General features: G+C 44.6%; 1 protein-coding gene across 1 annotated transcript; it reads left to right on the forward strand.

Moving 5' to 3' along the window:
* Nucleotides 1–6: 6 nt before the first annotated feature.
* Nucleotides 7–17,871, forward strand: LOC102888639 (quinone oxidoreductase-like protein 2). Its single transcript, XM_006907900.3, has 10 exons — nt 7–78; nt 162–270; nt 2,345–2,441; nt 3,775–3,833; nt 4,372–4,437; nt 5,183–5,292; nt 6,159–6,240; nt 9,779–9,960; nt 12,254–12,482; nt 17,681–17,871. The coding sequence occupies exons 1-10, from the start codon at nt 29–31 to the stop codon at nt 17,747–17,749; spliced, it is 1,053 nt and encodes a 350-aa protein (XP_006907962.1). The 5' UTR covers nt 7–28; the 3' UTR covers nt 17,750–17,871.
* Nucleotides 17,872–18,733: the final 862 nt, after the last annotated feature.

The following is an 18,733-nucleotide window of genomic DNA, read 5'->3' on the forward strand; positions in this document are numbered from 1 at the left end:
CTCGCTGCTCGCGTCCTCCCGAGGGGCCATGGCGGGGGTCGTCTGGAGGCAGTGCTTCCCTTGGGTGCGACTCTGCAGGTGTGACTCCGACTCGTCTTTGAGCCCTTGAGGCAGCTGCGGGGGCTCGCCCTGAGTAACCTAGTTCTTGTCCCTTGTTGCAGGAGGGCCTGGCTGGGCAACATCCGCCACTACCGCGCCGCGCTGTGCACCGAATTGAAGCAGCCTCTGGCCATTGAGGAGGTCGCCCCTCGCCCTGTCCAGCCTCACGAGGTAGGGTGCCTGGTTTACGCTCCCGACCTCTTGACACCCTTTCGCTGTCCCCTCTGCCACCACGCATGCTCCACAGCTTCCATCCTGGATTGAGTTCCCAAGAGCTCCGCTTGGGGGCGGCCGGGCCCCTGGAGCGCAACTTCGTCCTGGGTAGAAGAAGGGCCCCTTCGGGGCTCACAAAAAGGCCAAAAGGGCGAAAGAAAGATTGTTCCCCCAAACACAAACGGAGGCCTCTTTCTGAAGGCCCCAGAGCTGTTGTTGCCTTAGAAACAGAATTCTGATTTTTCACAGGATTTTGCATAACCACCTGCAAGTTATCGATTTAACACAGATAAATGGACCGCGTCCTTTGCTTCCTCTTCGGTGTCAGCATCTAATTATCCGCCCACCCGCCTTCCTAAAACCAGCCTGGCAATGTCCTGTATTTCCATCCGAATATGTGCCGCGTGCTCTCCTCTGGTGTACCCGGTGATTTGGGGTGGAGTTAATTCAGGATCGTGGGCATTTCCAGTGAAATGTGAGAGTCCCTTTGGTCTTGTGGGTTGACCACTCTGGTGACACAGTGTGGAGTTTGACTCTGGTGACCTGGAGAATGAGAACCTCTGACAAGGTGCAGCACGCAGTGAGCCTCAATGTCAGGGACCACAGGTGAGAGGGAGAAATGTGGTAGTAGCCCCAGTGTTACTAACACGAACTCTGTGGCCAAAAGGATTATTTGAGTGAGCACATGATGGCAGCCAGTCTGCTTCCTGGGACACATGTGCTGGAAGAGGTTCATCCTCGAATCATCCTCGAATCAAGGTGGAGTGGCTTGAAGTCATACGTGTGCTGCATATGTCAACAACTAATGTGTCATGCACACAACAGGCCGAAGGCTGGGCTCCTTTGTTCTGTTATTTGTCCAGACACCGACTTGTAAGGAATTAGCTCATGAGAGCTGGGACTGTGAGTTTACCCGCCACAAATCCCCTTAGTCTTGAATGGTGCCTGGCACATGGAAGGTGCTTTACACATTGTTAAATGAATGCTTTTTTTTTTTTTTTTTTTTGATAAAAATGTCCCTTCACCAATATAGCTACCTCTGTACTAAAATGGAAATTTAAACAAAACAAATAGATGAATGTCAGTGACTCGGTTTCTCAGCCTTAATTTCCTCTGAGAGACAGGAGTGCTCTTACATTAGCCTGCATCACAATCACCTGGAGCTTGGTAAAACAGTTTGCCGGGCTTTGTCCCCAGAGTTTCTGATTTAGTTGGTCGGGGCGGGCCTGAGAATTTGAAATTCCCAGGTGACACTGATGCTCGTGGTCTGGGGACCACACTTGGAGAACCGCTGGCCTACAAGGTCTAGAGAAATTGCTGGTTACACTGATGCAGACCTGCGTCAGCGCTGGCATCGTCACAAAACACTGGAGCTGAGCATCTAGAACTAGCCTCCGGAAAGAGTCCTGATTCTCAAAACAAATGATCGTGTTACTCTTTGCTAAACCCTTTTAATGGTTTACCGTTGTTCCTACTCCGAAGGCGAAGATGCTCACTAAAGCCTGCAAACCCTTGGATGGTATGAGACCGGCCCTCTAACCCCATCTCTTTTTCCCTCGTCGTGCTCCAGGCTCGCTGGTTTTCCTTTTGTCCCTCCCGCAGGGCCTTTGCACATGCCATTGTTTTGGTCTGCGCCAGGCTCCCGCCTCCCCGTTTTGAATAGTTAACTGTTAGCTGTGCTTAGCTAAGGTGTTACTTTCTCAGAGATTTTTCCTGACCACCCCCAAACGGTCAGATCACCCCATGATGTGCTTTCATAGCACCATATATTTCCATCTTTAGTATTTTGTGTAGGAGTGTAATTTAACATGTAAATCCTCCTAGTTATTTGGTTACTGTCTTCTCTACCATACTCTTGGCTTCACGAAGGCAGGAGCCTTGTACATTTTGCTTCGTGATTATCCACTGAGTTCATGACCCTCTCCCTTTTCCCCTCCCCCCCTCTCCCTGGCATACAGTAGATATTCAGTACATATTTTGGTATAATTGAATGGACTTTGCATGGATATGTTGCACTCTATTCCTTTTGCAGGTCAGAGTCGATGTCCATTTCTGTGGAGTTAACTTTGCTGATATTTTGGTCTGCCGTGGTCAGTATCAGGAAAAGCACCAAGTTCCTTTCACACCTGGTGAGTATGACGGGGCCACGTGACTGCTGCAGGAAAAGAAGAGACAATTTCAGAACCAGGCGCTTCATCTCAGATGCTACTCTGGCAGTGCTTGTTCACTGTCAGTGACAACTCAGATGTCTTAGCCTCACCCCTAATTAGAAGCACTGGATTGTGAGCCCCTGGAGGGAAATTTCTATGACTGTCTTACCCTCATTATACCTCCCATCCTTGTATTGTAATTGTCTTATAGCAGATGCTCAATAAATACTTTAAAAATAAATAAGTGGACAAATGACTGTTCACGGGTCATTATGTTCACCAGAATTCTGTTCTGAATCATCACTGGTCCTAGTTATTCCCTTTTATTCTTCAGTATTGCCTAAATTTTGTTTTTTCACTTAAGGATCATAACTGTCTGTTTGCAGTTGAAACTCTCAGTCCTCACAAACACATTTCCACATGAATCTAATATAAAGGGATCAGAAAGAAGGAAACAGAGTTTATGCATTTCTAGCAGCCCACTGTTTGATTTTCATTATACCAATCGGATTGCATTTAGATCCTGAATGTGTGGACAAATGACTGACTTTTGTGGTGGAAATTTATTTAAAGAGATGTTGCTATAGCTCAGCATGTACATATTATATGCATATTCTATCTATGTAGATGTGTACTATTAAGGATCCAGTGATTGCAAAATAGTCACTGTGGTTTTGGCCTTAGGGTGTTTGGTTGTGTCTCAACAGTTGGAATCACTTCTTTCTCTTTGTATTTGTCGAAATGCTGGATGGGGGGGAAGATGTCATATTTAATTCAGTTATTCCTGTGGTAGCTCAAGTGGGAGACGCATGATCATTAAATTCAGAAATTTCAGAGGTGGAAGAGGAAAGGGCAGACAACACCAGTGCATCCATTCGAGCCAAGCACTGTATGAATAAATATAATTCATGTGCTCGAGGGCCTCATAATCCAGAAGAGAAGACATGGCAACAGAGAGAAATAAGATGATAAACATTGTAATTTGGGCACTGTGGGTGCCCAAGGCCTCAGTGATCAGGGTCCAAGTATGTACTTGTATATCTGTGATTCTCTGTGCTTTTGCCCATTCTCGAAATTTTCATTTGTGTCCTAGTAAGAACGAGACTGCTATAGCTTTGCAGGTTGCGATCACGCAATCTGGAATTCACTTTCCTGTGCTTTGGGTACAACGCTTACCCTCTGTCCTGGATAGGGGAACACTGAAACCCTCTCAGCTCCAGAAAGCTCGTAGGATTGTCCATGGATCGGGATTTTCCTGTCTCCATGGTGCTGGACTTTACAGATAACCTGATCTTTAAACAATTTGTTTTAGGAATGGAGTTTTCTGGGACCGTGTTGGAGACAGGCACAGATGTCAGCACCGTGAAAGAGGTAAATTAGTTGACATCTAGGGAACTGATGTGTGTGGCTGTGAGAAATGTGCCGTCATTTGTAGCCAAAGGGTCTTGCTTCTCCTGGCCTTTGCCAGCAGACACCAAAGGGAAATGGAGATGGAGGGGAGAGAAACAAATTCTGAATTGGGAGAAGGGACCCAGGACAAGTTCCTGGCTTCGTTAAATATTTTATTACTGATAAAAGGCAGCACTTCAGTCTTTGGTTAGTGAGAGGATAAAAAATTCTCAAATTTTAAAAAGGAATTAACACTGGGTAGAATCCCAGTGTTAATTAGAATATTCATATCCAAATTCATATTCTAATTGATGTCCATATCATTGGCTCAAGTTGGCCTGGCAACCTGGTGGTGGGGGGGTATGGAGAAAATGGCTACGAGTGGATGATTACGAGTGGCCCAAACCTGTGACTTACGGGGTCAGAAGGAAAGATTTTCTTTTTTTTTAGATTAATTCAGGAAGAGGTAAATGGCAAGGCCATGCATTCGAACCTGACCTTAATGCTATTTTTCCTTCAGGGAGATCGAGTTGTTGGTGTGAGTGGCTTTAATTGTATGGCCGAAGAACACATCGCTGACCAGAAGGTATCCCTGCCTCTCAGTATTAATGCTTGGGGATTTTTCTCTCTCGTTCCTTTAATTTCTACATGTCTCTCATGTCCCTCCCTCCCTTTTCCTTTGTATTCATTCGGTCAGATCTTGTTTCTTAGCCGAGCTCGTCTTTATTTCAAATGCTAAACTCCCTTTTCTCAGTCGGTGTGACAACCCTTGCACAGAACTTTGTGTGGAGTGCTGTAATGAGGAAGCATTTTGTTTTCTGAGTCCTGGAGCAACTGGCTGGCTGGCTGGCTAATTGGACCACAGGTAGTCTTGGTAGAAAAACCGATTTGGCGCATTGAGATGATGTAATGGGCTTGTTTCCCACAAGAATCTTGTGAAAGAGATAGCCCTGGGAATGGAGCCAGCCAGGGTAGCCAGATCGGGTCGTGCAGGATGTGAATAAAGCCCCCTAGCAGAGAACTGCACAGTTTCATGGCGGTAAAATTCACATAACATCCACTTTGGTCATTATAATACAGTGCTCTGTGTTCTATTCTCCATAAATTGGTTCCTTCCTGAGCAGATGCAATCTTAGGAATTTTGAAGACTGATGCATCCAAGTCTTGAACTTGGCCACTGCTTGCTTGTGGTCTTGACTTCCACCGAGCTTGTTACCTAACGTGTTTCTCTTTGCAAATCAGTTACTCAATCAAATCATAGTATTTACTGGGCAGCCTTTCTGAACAGCTACGTGTACTCAATTCCTAAGGCACTGTTATCTGTTTTATAGGCACTGTGGCAGATTCCAGAAAGGGTCTCCTTCCAAGAAGCTGCTGCCCTGCCTGTGTCTTACGGCACTGCTATTTTGGCCCTGGAGCATCGGGCATGCACCCAACCTGGGTGAGGACTGCGTAGACAGCAGAGGGCTAGATAGGCCCTCTCTGATACCGGAAGTGCCCGAGGCCTGGCCCCTTCCCTTCCCTTGCCTGACCTTTAGCGCGTGTTCAGTCTGTGTAAGGAAAAGCCAAAGGAAAGTAGTGACTTGAGGCTGGAGTCTGGTGCTGGTGGAGAGATCCTTGTGTCTGGAAGGAAGTGGTAGACTGTGAACTTGGCCATTGTGAACTTGGGGAAATATCTCTCTCAAGCTTGACCACCCTGGATATCACCTCCTAGAGAGCCTTGAAATTTAGAGTTGGTTTATTTAAACTCCCTTCCCTCTGGTTTAATGGAGGCTTGTGGCATTTGTTTCTGCGAGGCTTGGTTGGGTGGACCTAACTGGGGTGTTTTAAACTCGGGGGCGCTGAAGTTTCCTGCTGTGCCCAGAGTATATTTACTGCCTTTTGGTCTTTTCAGAGATCCTCAGCCTCGCCCCACAGAGATGGGTTTACTTGAGCGGTGGTTATTCTATGGCCACCACCTTCTCAAGTCAGCAGTGTTTAGTATGAGAACGATTTTAGGACAGAATTTCCGAAGCAGAAACTGGAGGGGTAGCTCAAAGGAGGGGCAGCCACTGGCGTGAGGAAGAGGCTCCCTAGAGAGATTAAAGGCTTTTATATTTTCCCCTGGGAAATCTTCAGAACTGGACCTAATTAGCACCAATCTAGCCATCACCCAGCCCTAAAGGCTGGGAACAGAGGTACGTGAAGAGTTGAATGAAAGGATCTCCAAGTTCTCGCTTTAAAACGTCCTGGTTTCACAATGTTCAGGAAATCAAAATGCCGGATGGTTTTGGTTTCTGAAGTAACATTCTTCTCTCTCTGGCACAGAGAAACCGTTTTGGTGACGGCGGCCGCCGGAGCCACAGGCCTTGCAGTGATAGATGTGGCAACAAAAGTTCTTCAGGCCAAGGTATGTGTATGTTGGAGTCTCCACTTAAAAAAATTATACCTTCGAATGTGGTTTTCAAACGTGGACGATATTCATTCATTTATTAAAAGCCATGTGCAAAGTCCTGGGGATACAGAGTCTCCTAGAGTAGGGTCTTACCAACTATTTGCTTATAGACTAGTGAGGGGACCTAGGGACTCGTCCTTCTAGGTACTGGAGCCCGGCTTCGCAGCCTCCGCGGATGCTGTTCCTTCTATCTGTAAGGCTCTGAACTGCCCCGTACTCCTACACTTCGGATTTAAACTCAGATGCTACTTTTTAGGGACGTGTTCTTTGTTTCTTAGGAGACATTAATCCCATCCTCCCACTATTTGTATATAGTCCCATAGCATCCTATACTTCTCTTCCACAGTGCACGCTTCAGTGCATGCTGAATCATTTACTTGTGTCATTGTTGGATTAAGATCTTTCTCCTGCTGGACTGGAGTGCCCATGACGGCAGGGGCCGTGTCTGTTCGGTTCATCATTGCAGTCCCAGTGCCTGGCACGGTGCCCAGACCACAGTAGGCACCAATAACTATTTCTTGAATAATGAATGAATAAATGAAAGACTGAAGTCTCTACAGGGGTGTCTCTCTGGGGCCGTGGGTTTCAGAGAAGGAGGGACATTTACGATTGAGAAGGTGGACATTTAAGTTGAATTTTTGAAGGATTGGTAGCATTTGAATAGTGGAAGAAGGGATGTGACGGCCATTTTAGTGGTGGGAGGACCTCCTAGAAGACAGAGAAATAGGAACTAACGTGATGCATTCAGGGAATCGCAAATAGCACCCGTGGAGCAGAGAATCTGTGTGGAGAATGGTGGAAGGTGACTTTAGAGGTGGACAGAAATAGGATCAGGAGGTTGCCGAAGAATGTGAACACTTACTGGAAGCTATAGAGAGTTCTAAGTAGGGAAGTGGCATGATCATCTTTGCAAAGTTCACTCTAGTAGCAGAGATGAGGGATACGGGTAAGGTCAGGGACGGTCTGAGGGCGGTAGGGCAGACTCTTGGAGAATCTGAGCTGGAGGTGATGATACTTGAACCAAGGCAGTGGAGGCGACAAATCGAGGGATGCTGAAGTGGAAGAAAGTAGAGCATTTGCTGACTGGAAAGCATCCTAATACAAAGGACCACGGACTTGGACATTCACCTGACCTGGGTTCGAATTCCAGCTCTGCCTTTAGCTTAGTCACTTTAGTTTCCTCATGGGCAAAATAATGTTCTCCTTATAGGGTGGTTGTGGGAATATGGGAATTATAAGTGCAGTGCACCCGTTGGAAGGCATGGCGTGTCGGTAAGAATCTCTCAAATAGGGATCCGGTTATTATTAGACGTTGAGTGGGAAGGAGCATACTAGGTTAACTTGTGGACTTGCCACCTGTTGAGATGGAGAACATGGGAGGAAGTGGCGAGTTCAGTTTTGGATGCTGTTGAGTGTCAGGTTCTTGTGGGGCGTTGGGGTGTCCAGAAGGCACCGGGATACTCAGGCTTGGAGATAATTGGATTGGTCTGGAATTTCTTCAGGCAGCATCTCTCTTTCTCACGTTCAGTTCCTTTGGGAAGGACGTGTGAGTTCCGAAAGCAACCTTAGCTGCCAGGAGCCTCCTCATAGACTATTAACACATTTCATGTCAGAAGCAAGGCTTTTAGCACCTCTCTTGGAGGCATCAGAATTAGTTTCATTGTCTAGAACCATCGACTGTTTAACATTTCTGAGAAGATAAAATTGTATCATTTGTTCTAAATAGTTATAGGAGGTTAAGTGGAGAGAAAAGTTCACTTCAATTCAGACATTGAAATTAATCTAAGCTTTATGTTTTTCGGCAGCAATAATGCTTTTATGCAAAAGCAAACAAACAAACAAATAAACAAAAATAATGTCATTATTCCACCTACTTGGAACAGGTCATTTTGATAATGGCTGCCATTCACAACATTTCATATTGCTTTCGAAGAGCCTCCCCAGCAATTACCCGACCCTTGCTCCTCAAAACCCCTGGGAGATGGGTGATGTCAGTGTTTATTGTCCCTATTTCACAGATAGAGAAAGTGAGGCACCAAGAGAGAAAATGATTCATGGCAGGCCTGGGGGACCCACTGAGAGTCCCGTTTCAGGGCTCCACTAGGGAGTATTTGGAGGCAGCTTTCGGTTTCGAATAGTCACGGCTGAGTTTGGAACCTGAGGGCACTGGTGTTCTTGGGCGTTTGGATGCAAGTTCTGAATGTTGCCTTGGGGCCAAAGTGCTCCAGCTGGTGGATGCGCCCAGTGATAAGGCAACCCTAGGCAGTGCTTGAGTGTTTGAAATTTTTCTGGAGACTTCCAAACCCCAGAGCTCCTCCCAGTGTGATCCCTAGCCATCAATGCTATCTTTGCCAGGCCTTTGGCATGGTTTTCTCCCTGGGCGGTGGAGTGGGAAAGCATGGACTTTGGAGTCAGGCAGCATTGGGTTTGAAAAGTTGTTCCATCACTTATGACCCACGTGATTGTGCATTACTTACTTAACCTCTCTGGGTCTATGTCTCTATCTATAGAATGGATGTAATTATACATCCCCCTAATGTTCTTATGAGGTTTAAATGGAATAAATGATTGTATATAACAATAGATTCAATTTATCTAACACTTCATTTTCTAAGAGCTTCACATACAGTATTCCATTGAATTCTTAAATCTTATTTTGTGGACGAGGTAACTGACACCTAAGGATTGGCATAAGTATGGAGAGGTTAAGGGCGTGAATGCTGGAGATGGATTAACCAGGGTTTGGATTCCAGATCTCTCTCCCATCAGCTGTGTGACTTTGGGCAAGTTACTTCTTTTGCTTCAGTTTCTTCATCTCTGAAATGGGAGTAATAATAGTGTGTAATCATTGGGCTATTAAGATTGCATGAGTTATTGATATACGTAAAGTATTTAGAATCCTGCCTGACAGAGTAAATTCTATGTAAGTGTTAGTTCTCACTAAGTAACTTGTCTTAGGTAACAGTTGGTTAGTAGCAGAGTCAGCATTTGAACTCAGGTCTGTCCGACTTAAAGATCTTTCCATAGAATCATGTTTTACTTCCTGAGAAGTCTTTCCTGATCTTCAAGGTGTAGGTTGGATACCTCCCATTTGCATTCCTAGAACTCTCTGTACTCCACCCCCCCACCCCCCGCCATCACATTGCTGTATCTTGCTTTCTTGACTGTAAACTCGGTATTTAGCTTATATCCTTACTATTTGGCCCATAGTAGGTACTCAGTAAATGGTGGTTTATAATTCGTATTTGGAGGACTTTCTGAATGTCTCCTGAACCATCTTTTACCTAGACCTGTCGGGGTCCCAGGATTCCTGGAAACGTGGATCCCATGGGCAGTGGGACACGGAGGGGCCAGTGTGATGGTGCTGCGCGTACATGGGGCCTGAGGCGTGGGCAGGGCAGCAAGGTCACCTTTCGTCGCAGGTTGGGCCGGTGGCGTGAGTCCCTCTCACTACCTATCCCGGAACCTCAGAAGCTGTGTGCTCTTTACGCAGGTGGTAGCTGCAGCTGGAAGTGACGAGAAGTGTGAGCTGGCCATGCAGAGGGGCGCACAGGCCAGCGTGAACTACAGCCGGGGAGGCCTGAGGGAGGCCGTGAGGAAGCTGGTGGGCAGCGGCGGGGTGAATGTGGTCGTGGACACCGTGGGAGGAGACATCTTCCTGGAGGCTCTGCACAGGTGCGTGCGTGGTCTGTCCAGAGCAGGCTGGACCTGGGGCTCTGCTGAAACCTCTCCAGCCCTGTCTGCCTTCTGGCCTGGCTTCTCTTTCCACTTTGCTGCTCACTTTTCCTGCAGGCACTGGCATCAGCGAGAACAGCTGAGTGGGTGGGTGGAAAGAACTAGAAGCAGGAAATGCTTAAATATAGCAAAAAACAAAATATCCCACTGGAAAATACCCAAGAAATGACGGAAGACTCTCTAGTTGGCGATATCAAATACTTTAAAAATTATACACGTGTTAAATTCGGCTATGCTGGCCCCCACTAATTACTTTATATACACGGTGTGGGTAATTCTCGAAGAGATCATTGTTCCAATGTTAGATATACACATTCTTTTGATCCTGCTGATTTCTGAAGCAGCCAGCAGGGTAGGTGTCTCCCTGACTTGTTTTATTTAAAAAAAAAAAAAAAAAAAAAGGAAAACACTGGAGATTTAGTGGGATTTTTATCTGGATACCAATTCTCATCGTTTTCAACCAGGGCCTCTGGAGTGCTCTGTACTGTGGGTTTCACCTCTCATGTCATCCTGGCAAGCGTCACTTTGTGGTTTATCTCCATTTAAAGCAGAGAGAGCAGCTTGCCCACAGGAGGGACCCAGCCGGTGCTGTGCCCCGGGCACCGGTGCGGCCGGCCCTGGGCTGAGAGAAGAAGCAGAGGAAGGAGCGTTTGCCTAGATAGTGGGCCAGGACAGAGAGCTGCTGGTCCTCGCCCTTCTCCTGCCTTCTGGATAATAGTGTTTTGACAACAGCGTCCCATTTCCCTTCTAAAGGAGAAAAGCAAAAAGCAAAAACCAAGCAAGCATAGCCATACTTTATAACGAAGATGTTTACAAAGTGTATTTTTATAACTCGCTGCTTTATGTGCACTGTATAGTGCTCCTCATTATGGGCTGCAGAAAACTTGAGTTTTTGTTGACAATTCAAGATTCTCTAGAGAAACGTACAACGTAAAGCTGAGGTAAGTCTCTGTGTCCAGCAAATGATGCTTCGTAGACGTGTCTCTCTTATTCCTGCTTCCTGAGTTCAGAAGCTTCAGACTGATTTGTCTCTGAGTTCGGCATGTGGAATGACATTTGTTGACTCCTGGTTTTCTTGCACAAAGTAGTAGAATAGTTAGAACAGTCTTGATTCTAAAGTGGGTCCAGTTAGAAAACCAGCTACTTCCTCTGGCCCCTCGCTGTCTTGTTTATGGATTATATTTTCCTATTGTGGAACCCAAAGTGATACAGGATGGTTCGTTCCTGCTAGTTCGTAAGGTCAACAGGAGGTCCCAGCTTAGAGGTTCAATGCATGTCCCTTTAAAAAAATATGTAGACATGACTTAATAGTTATCATTTTAACCATTTGTAAGTGTGCAGTTCAGTGGTATTAAATATGCCCACAATGTGTGAAACCTTCCCCAACAATATTTCTGTAACCATTAAATAATAACTGCCCTTCCCCCTCCCCCAACTCCCTGTAACCTTTATTCTTTTTGTCTCAAGGAACTAATGGACATCGCTTTTTTTTTTTTTTCCCATTCCACATTTTTTACTGTGGTAAAAAAAATCACATAACATAAAATTTGCTCTATTGACCATTTTTAAGTGTATAATTCGGTAGCATTAAGTATATTCACATTGCTGTAACACAGATCTCCATAACTTTTCCATCTTGCACATTTGAAATTTTTTACCCATTAAAACAACAACACTCTCCAGCCCCTGATAACCACCATTCTTTCTGTTTCTATGAATTTGACTACTTTAGATATCTCCTATGAATCGTATAGTATTTGTCTTTTCTTGTCTGGTTTATTTCACTCAGCACAATGTCCTTAAGGTTCATCCATGTTGTAGCACGTGACAGAATTTCCTTCCCTTTTAAGGTTAAATAATATTCCATCGTTTAGTGTAGACCACATTTTGTTTATCCATTCATCAGCTGCCGGACATTCGGTTGCTTTCATATCTTGGTCGTTATAGATAGTGCTGTGTATACACATGGGTGTGTAAATATCTCTTCAAGACTGCTTTCAGTTCTTTTGGATATAGACCCAGAAGGGTAGCTCTATTTTCAATTTTTTGAGGCTGTTGTCCATACTGTTGTCCATAACGGTTGTACCATTTTACGATTCCACCAACGATGCTTGAGAGTTCCAATTTCTCTACATCCTTGCCAACACTTCTTTTCTTCCTTCTTTTTAAATAGTTGCTGTCCTAATGGGTGTGAATGTGCATTGCTTTTAAAATTTCTCCTTTTCTCCCTCAGCTTGGCGTGGGAGGGCCGGATTGTGGTGGTGGGTTTTGCTGGAGGAACCATTGCTTCCGTGCCGACCAATCTCCTGCTCGTGAAGAATATCTCTGCCATAGGGCTGTACCGCAGCCGATACAGAGACCAGAACTTTCCCGCCTTCTCCAAGAGCCTGTCCTCCGCTCTTCAGTACTGCCAGGAAAGGCGCATCCAGCCGCACGTCGGAGCGATATTTAAGCTGGAGGAGGTGAGACACTCTTAAAGAATGTGTTTGTGGATGCGGCCAGGAAATAATGTGTGTCGAGCTACCAAATGGTTTCTGTCTGGATAGTGTAAATCCTCCTTTGATGGAATGAAAAGTTAAAAATGTGACCCTGAGTGATGGGGTCTCGCAGGCCGCAGGGGCACAGGATTTCTCCTCGTCTTCTGGGCTGGGTAGCTGCAGACTCGGGCCCAGACAGCCGCCTGGGAAGTGACCCCGTGAAGGCCACGCAGGAGCTGGGCGTTGACGGCTCTCTGCGTCGCCGGTGACTCGAGCGGAGGGGAGCGAAGGTACTTGGGAAATGATTTACCCGTGTTGATAAGAACTCTGAACTCCACAGTGTAGAAGTCGAAGAAGGAAGCACTTGCTCTGACCTTTGATTTTAGAATACAGACGCTTTAAAGTGCAACCAGATGATCCAAAGCTGGAGTTCTGTGAACAAAACACCAAATCACGCCTGGCATCGTACGACTGGAATTCCTCCCTTACTCACTGTGCTTCATTTTCTTGGCTGTGCGTTCTCTTTTTTCGTTCCCCTACGGTCCCACGAATGTGGCTTAAACTTCCTCCAGAGTGTAATTGTGTGCATGCATATGCAATATAGTTGTAAATGTGACTCTTAGGCATTCACTGTGAAGTCTTTTTTTTTTTTTTGGCTTAATTTCTTTTAATGTTCAAAAACCTGTTTTGGTAACTCCAGTCAGCCATCCGTGGAGGCGATGATTTGTTCATATGCAGATTAGCAGAGCCCAAGCTGTCATTGCCAGACTTCCTTGCTCACCAGCCTTCCATTCTTATGGTTTTTTTTCCCTATGATGAGGCACATTCCAGCATGGTTTACTTTCTTCCTCATCTTTTTGGTGTGTTCGTCAAGAAGATAGAGAACCTGACCAGCAGTCAGAAAACCGTTTGGATTCTATTTCCAGCTTTGCTTCCCTGTTTGCATCTTTGTGGAATTCACCTCACCTTTCTTTCTCACCTTCAGTTAACACGTCTCTAAAATTGAGGCGCAGGACAATATCAGCGGCACCGTCGGGACGTGGAGGTGGCACGGGTGGAGTTGAGCTGCTCAGGCTCTGGGACCCCATCTCTGCTAGGGTCCGAGTTGCTGTGTTTTTACTTTTTTTTTTTTTTTGGTTCATTCTTTTAAGAAAAAGTTTCGTGGCTTAAAAACTTGAAAACCGCCAGTTTGGAGAATTTCTGGGTCAGCTTCCATCCTGTGGCTTTTATCATGTGATTTGTAAACTGAGGTTTGCTTTGCCCAAGGCTCCTGTATACCTGTCACTAGAGCATAATGACAGTTGAGGAGCACAGGAGTGGAAACGTGAGCTGGTTCGAACTGTCTTTTCTCCCTACTGACATGTCCTGGGTGTTGCTCAGGCATGGGAAAAAGCCAGAAGTGGGTTATTGGCGTAGCTACCCACAGTGAAGTTCCCTCTCCTCTTAAATGCAAATTAGCTGCCTAATTACTAACCTCTCTGTCACTTCCACTTGCCCTTCCCCTTTCCAACACGGGCCCTGCATGTGAGATTATTCCAGTTCTTCCCACTCTACTGAGCTTCCTGTCACCAACTGGCTCTCGAGGCCTGGCTCCCTGACAGTTTCCAGAATCTCCTTCTCACACTACCCCTTTACCATTTTGTCTCTTTCTGTTCTTTTCAATATATAAATTGTTTAGAGGAATAATAATACTAATGGTAGCTCCTATACATTAGATGATTGCCATGGATCAAGGACTTTGCTAAGTACTTTACATGCATTTTCTCATTTAATCTTCGTAGCAACCCTTGGAAGTATGAACCATTTTCATCACTTTTTATACATGAAGAAATCATGACTTGTAGAGGCTGAGACACCTGCCCAATAATATGTAGTAAGTGACAGTCCAGGTTGGTCTGAGGCCAGAATCTAGGATCCTTATGATTGTGTCAAACTCTCTGCAGAGAAGCCAGTATTTAAAGTCTGGAGTTTATCCATCTATCAGAGAATTATTTATGTGAAAGAGCTATCTTATAGTTAAAATGATCGAGAATCTTGAATTTTCCTGAGTAGTACCAGGATTTATATATTTTGTTCTTTTAAATTGAAGATGATTAAATGCGTATATAATTAATTTCACTTAATTTAGAGCCTGAGTAATATTTTTCATGTAAATCAGTTAACATATTGGAAAAAATTAATCAAAACCGGCTGAAGCTTAGAAAATGACTGCATGCATGTGCGTGTGTGCGTGCGTGTGTGCGTGTGTGCGTGTGTGTGTGTGCGCGTGTACTCTGGATTGGAAACTGGTGCTCCAGCTTCACTGTCTGTTTGAACATTTCAGGATTTTGTTTGTACTGATTTGCTACTCTGTGTTTAGCTTTTAATAATAACCAAACAGTTCATCAAAAATGGTTGGATTATTTTGTGTTCCCACCAACCATGTAGAGTTTTCATTACTTTGCATCTGCCAGAATTTAGTATTGTCAGTTGCTTTCTTTAACTGTAGCCATTCTCCTAGGTATGGAGTGGCATCTGATTGTGGGTTTAATTTGCATTTCTCTAATGAATAATGATCTCGAGTATCTTTTCATATGTGTGTTTACCATCTGTATCTTTTTTGGTGAAATGCATTGACTGACTTTTAAAAGAAGATTCAGATTAACTCGTATCAGAGCAATAATATGAAGACTATTAATTCAACTATGACAGTGTATCAGTAACTGTTTTTACCTTTTAAAAGCAATCCCACTCAATCCCAGATATATTCATTCGTTCCTGAGTTTGCTTTATTCACCAAATAGTTACTGGGTGCATTCTGTATGTCAATCAATAAAAAGTAAGACTCGAAAGAATTAATTTTTTTAGTTGGGAAGATCTCAGGACAGTGCTATGATAGGGGGAAGAGCTGGTTTTAATAGGAAGCATGAATCGGCATAATGTATTTGGGGAACTGTAGGTTATTCTGCTCATGCCTGCTTGATGAGCTAATTAAAAATTCTAACAGCCGAAAATAAAGCAAAAGCAATATCCTCATCCTGCCCCCAAATTCCAGGTTGCAAATCTTCAGAGACAAATTCGGTTTGGCTTCATTTGCTGCAAGGCAGAGAACCAGGTTCTGGGAACAGCCTGTGTATTTCTCAGGCATCAGTATGGAGGTCCTCCCTCTCTGAGAGGCACCCTGGAGAATACAGAAGGAGAAGAATGTCCCCAGGCATCCCTCTGAATTAGCTATCAAAAGACTCTGGTCTAAATCCATGCAATTCTTAGTCTCTCTCACTCAGACCCTTACCACTCTTACGAAGCGTCCAGTCCTTAACACTACTGGTTGTCTGTTTTCCCAGCCCAGACAGAAACAGGGTAGAAAGAGACAGAGCTGGGTTATTTTCAGAAGCAGCTGCAATTACAACAGCAGTGGCTGCAGGACATAGAGAGAAGTAGCAGAACATCTGAAAAATAGGAAGTAAAATAACAGATGTTCAAAAAATTGTGTTCCAGTCATGGAACAAGAAGGCTGTGCTTTCCCCCAAGTGTCACTGTTTAGAGAAGTCACGTCTTATATGTGCTACATCTTTATAAAGATTTCTATGCAAAATGATTAAAAGTAAGAGTTAGCATTGAAAGTGGCAACTTTCTTTTTTATGCTGACATTTATTTGCAGGAGATCCCTCATTTCTTTAGGATGCCAGGTGAAAAAAGTATCTCAAATTAATGCTTGTGTTCCCAAGTATTTTTGTTGTTGGGCTGTGACAGATCTCTGAGAACAAGTGACTTCTAACTGACGGGGAGCATGACGCAGCTGTGAATCACCTGGAGATGTTCCTTTGAGTGATTGACAGGGCAGGGATGAATGTTTCAAACATCTGTCTTAGACCTCTTCCATCTCCTCTGAATGCGTCTAAATTTGTCTAGATTGGGAAGGCACAAACCCCCGAAAGACAGATGTTTTTGACACCAGCAATTTCGTGCTGCAGAGAAGCGTGAGCTGCGATGGATTTGTTTCCCCGCTTAGTTTTACTTATTTATTTTTCTTATGCTTTTTGAGGAAGATTTCAAGCGGAAAGGGTTGTTTAATCGTCACCCTCATTGCAAAGTGCACTTTCATCTTTCGCACGAGGCCCGTCTTTTGCTTTTCTGTTTGCATGTGTATGGATGTCCGTGTTTGCGGATTCCCTTTGTCCTCATTTCCCACGTCCGTTCCTCACACCTCCCCATACCTTTTCCTCCCCACCCCCGAGTCAGTCTCAAGTTATGTAAACAAATAACAACGTAGGGTTGCGCCGTACACCTGATCCCGTTTCTGAATTGTGTACGCAGCGCTGTCTTTTAAAGATCCACCTGTGTTGCTGATCTTGGATCCGGTTCACGGCTTCCCGCTGCTGCATGGTGTGCATCCACCCTAATTTACAGACCCAGTCCTTGGCATGAACTTCAAGGTTGACTTGATTCCCTGCCACCATAATCGGTGTTGCCTTTTACAATTAGATGTAAGACCCATTTCGAGGTAATCTTTGCGAAGGATGTAAGGAAGCTGTCTTGATTCCTTTTTTTGCATGCGGATGTCCATCCGGTCATTCCAGCGCTGTTTTCTGAAAAGACTGTTCTTTCTTCATTGAATTACCTTTGCTCCTTTTTCAAAGATCAATTGACTGCATTGGTGCAGGTCTATTTTGGGGCCCTCTACTGCTCCATTGATCTTTTTGTCTATTCTTTCACGAATATCACACTGTTCTTGATTACTGTGGCTGCTGTTTAATTTCTCTTTTATCACTGGAACCTTTAGAAAAAGATTTGAGTTAGATTGCAATTTCAGTTACACTGTAAACAGGACAATTTTAATAAAAAATATAAAAATTGTAAAAAATTAAATTATTGATTCTTCTGCCAGCGGCTCTATTCTTTCAAAAGCTAGACCACACAGAGGTATTACAGTAGAGTATGGACAAGCCTGAGGACTGTCATTTATCTGACAACATTGAAAGTTATAGTTTATACAGAGAAATTCTGAGGTTGGGTTATTCTTAAATATTATTTTCCTTTGAGTTTGTGGTGATAGTCAGTATCACTTAGTTACCTATATATGGTTCACTGAAGACACATCTTAATCCTTTAGCTATTTTAAGACTTGAATCAGCAACAAATATTTGTTGAAATATGCATGTATACAAGTCCAACTACATTTGGGTTTTTTCGTATTTGTTTAGGTCAATGATGCCTTCCTTCATGTGACACAGCGCAAATCCACGGGCAAGGTGCTTATCTCCCTCAAGTGAATCCTCACCATAGCAGCAAGCTCAGCATGTCCAAACCAAAACTCATCATCTCCCCAAAAACCTGATTTCTCACCTACGTTGCTAACAGTGTTATCACCTTCCCTATTACTTCGGGTTCAAAATTTTTCAGTCACCTTTGAATCTTTTTTCTTACTCCTCATAATAAGTGTGATCATCTGTTTTGTTGTTCAAACTTGGACCTGTGAGCGTGAAAGGAGACTGTTAGTAATTACACCAGGAAAACAGGTGTCCCAGGCAAACCAGGCCATATGGTCAACCTATTCATAATGCATCGATGGCCGGGTTCCGTCATCTCCACCTCTAATGATGTCTCATCTGCGAATGCCAGTGACCTAACAAGCTTTCCTACCTTTAAACTACACCCAACCTCCTTTCTTGTTATGCACTGCTGCCATGGTGACCTTCCCACAGCATAGCCTTGACTATGTCTCATCTTGAAAAACCTATACTGGCTCACCTGGCGGAGTTCAGACTCCTTGAAAAACCTGTATTGTCTACGTGGCGGAGTTCAGACTCCATGAGCTAGCATTTCGTGACGACCATGATTTTGCCCCTCTCTGCTTTCCAGCCTTACGTTCCACAACTCCACCAGTCCCTCAGCGGGCACTGCGATTTCCTGACCCCCGCCCACTTTGCTCTGCTCAGATGGTTTTCTCTCTCCTTTATCTCCATCAAACAAAAGCCTTCCTGACCTGCACACCTGCCTCTGCCGTGAGCCTTTCCCCTCAGGAGAGTGGTCATCTCTTCTCTTCTACCTTCTTATAGCTTCGCCCCCAGGACTTGTCTCGTTCTGCCTTGCACCAAGGGGACCAGCATGTCTAGTGGAGTGAACGCAGGATTCTGAAGCCTAGATGGGGCTTTGAATCTCAGTCTCCCCACTTCAGAGGTGGTTGCTTAAGGTCTCTGGGTCTTCATTTTCTCACTGTAAAGTGGATAATTAGATCATCTACCTGACAAGGTTAC

Source organism: Pteropus alecto, unplaced genomic scaffold, assembly GCF_000325575.1.
Source record: "Pteropus alecto unplaced genomic scaffold, ASM32557v1 scaffold101, whole genome shotgun sequence".
Lineage (NCBI taxonomy): Eukaryota > Metazoa > Chordata > Mammalia > Chiroptera > Pteropodidae > Pteropus > Pteropus alecto.

What these genes read in the sequence shown, in the direction of transcription:
- LOC102888639 (XM_006907900.3), top strand. Translation starts at nt 29, where the DNA reads ATGGCGGGGGTCGTCTGGAGGCAGTGCTTCCCTTGGGTGCGACTCTGC. An exon ending in ATGTCAGCACCGTGAAAGAG is followed by an intron (nt 3,834 to 4,371) that starts GTAAATTAGTTG and finishes TTTTTCCTTCAG; the next exon opens with GGAGATCGAGTTGTTGGTGT. An exon ending in CGGGCATGCACCCAACCTGG is followed by an intron (nt 5,293 to 6,158) that starts GTGAGGACTGCG and finishes TCTCTGGCACAG; the next exon opens with AGAAACCGTTTTGGTGACGG.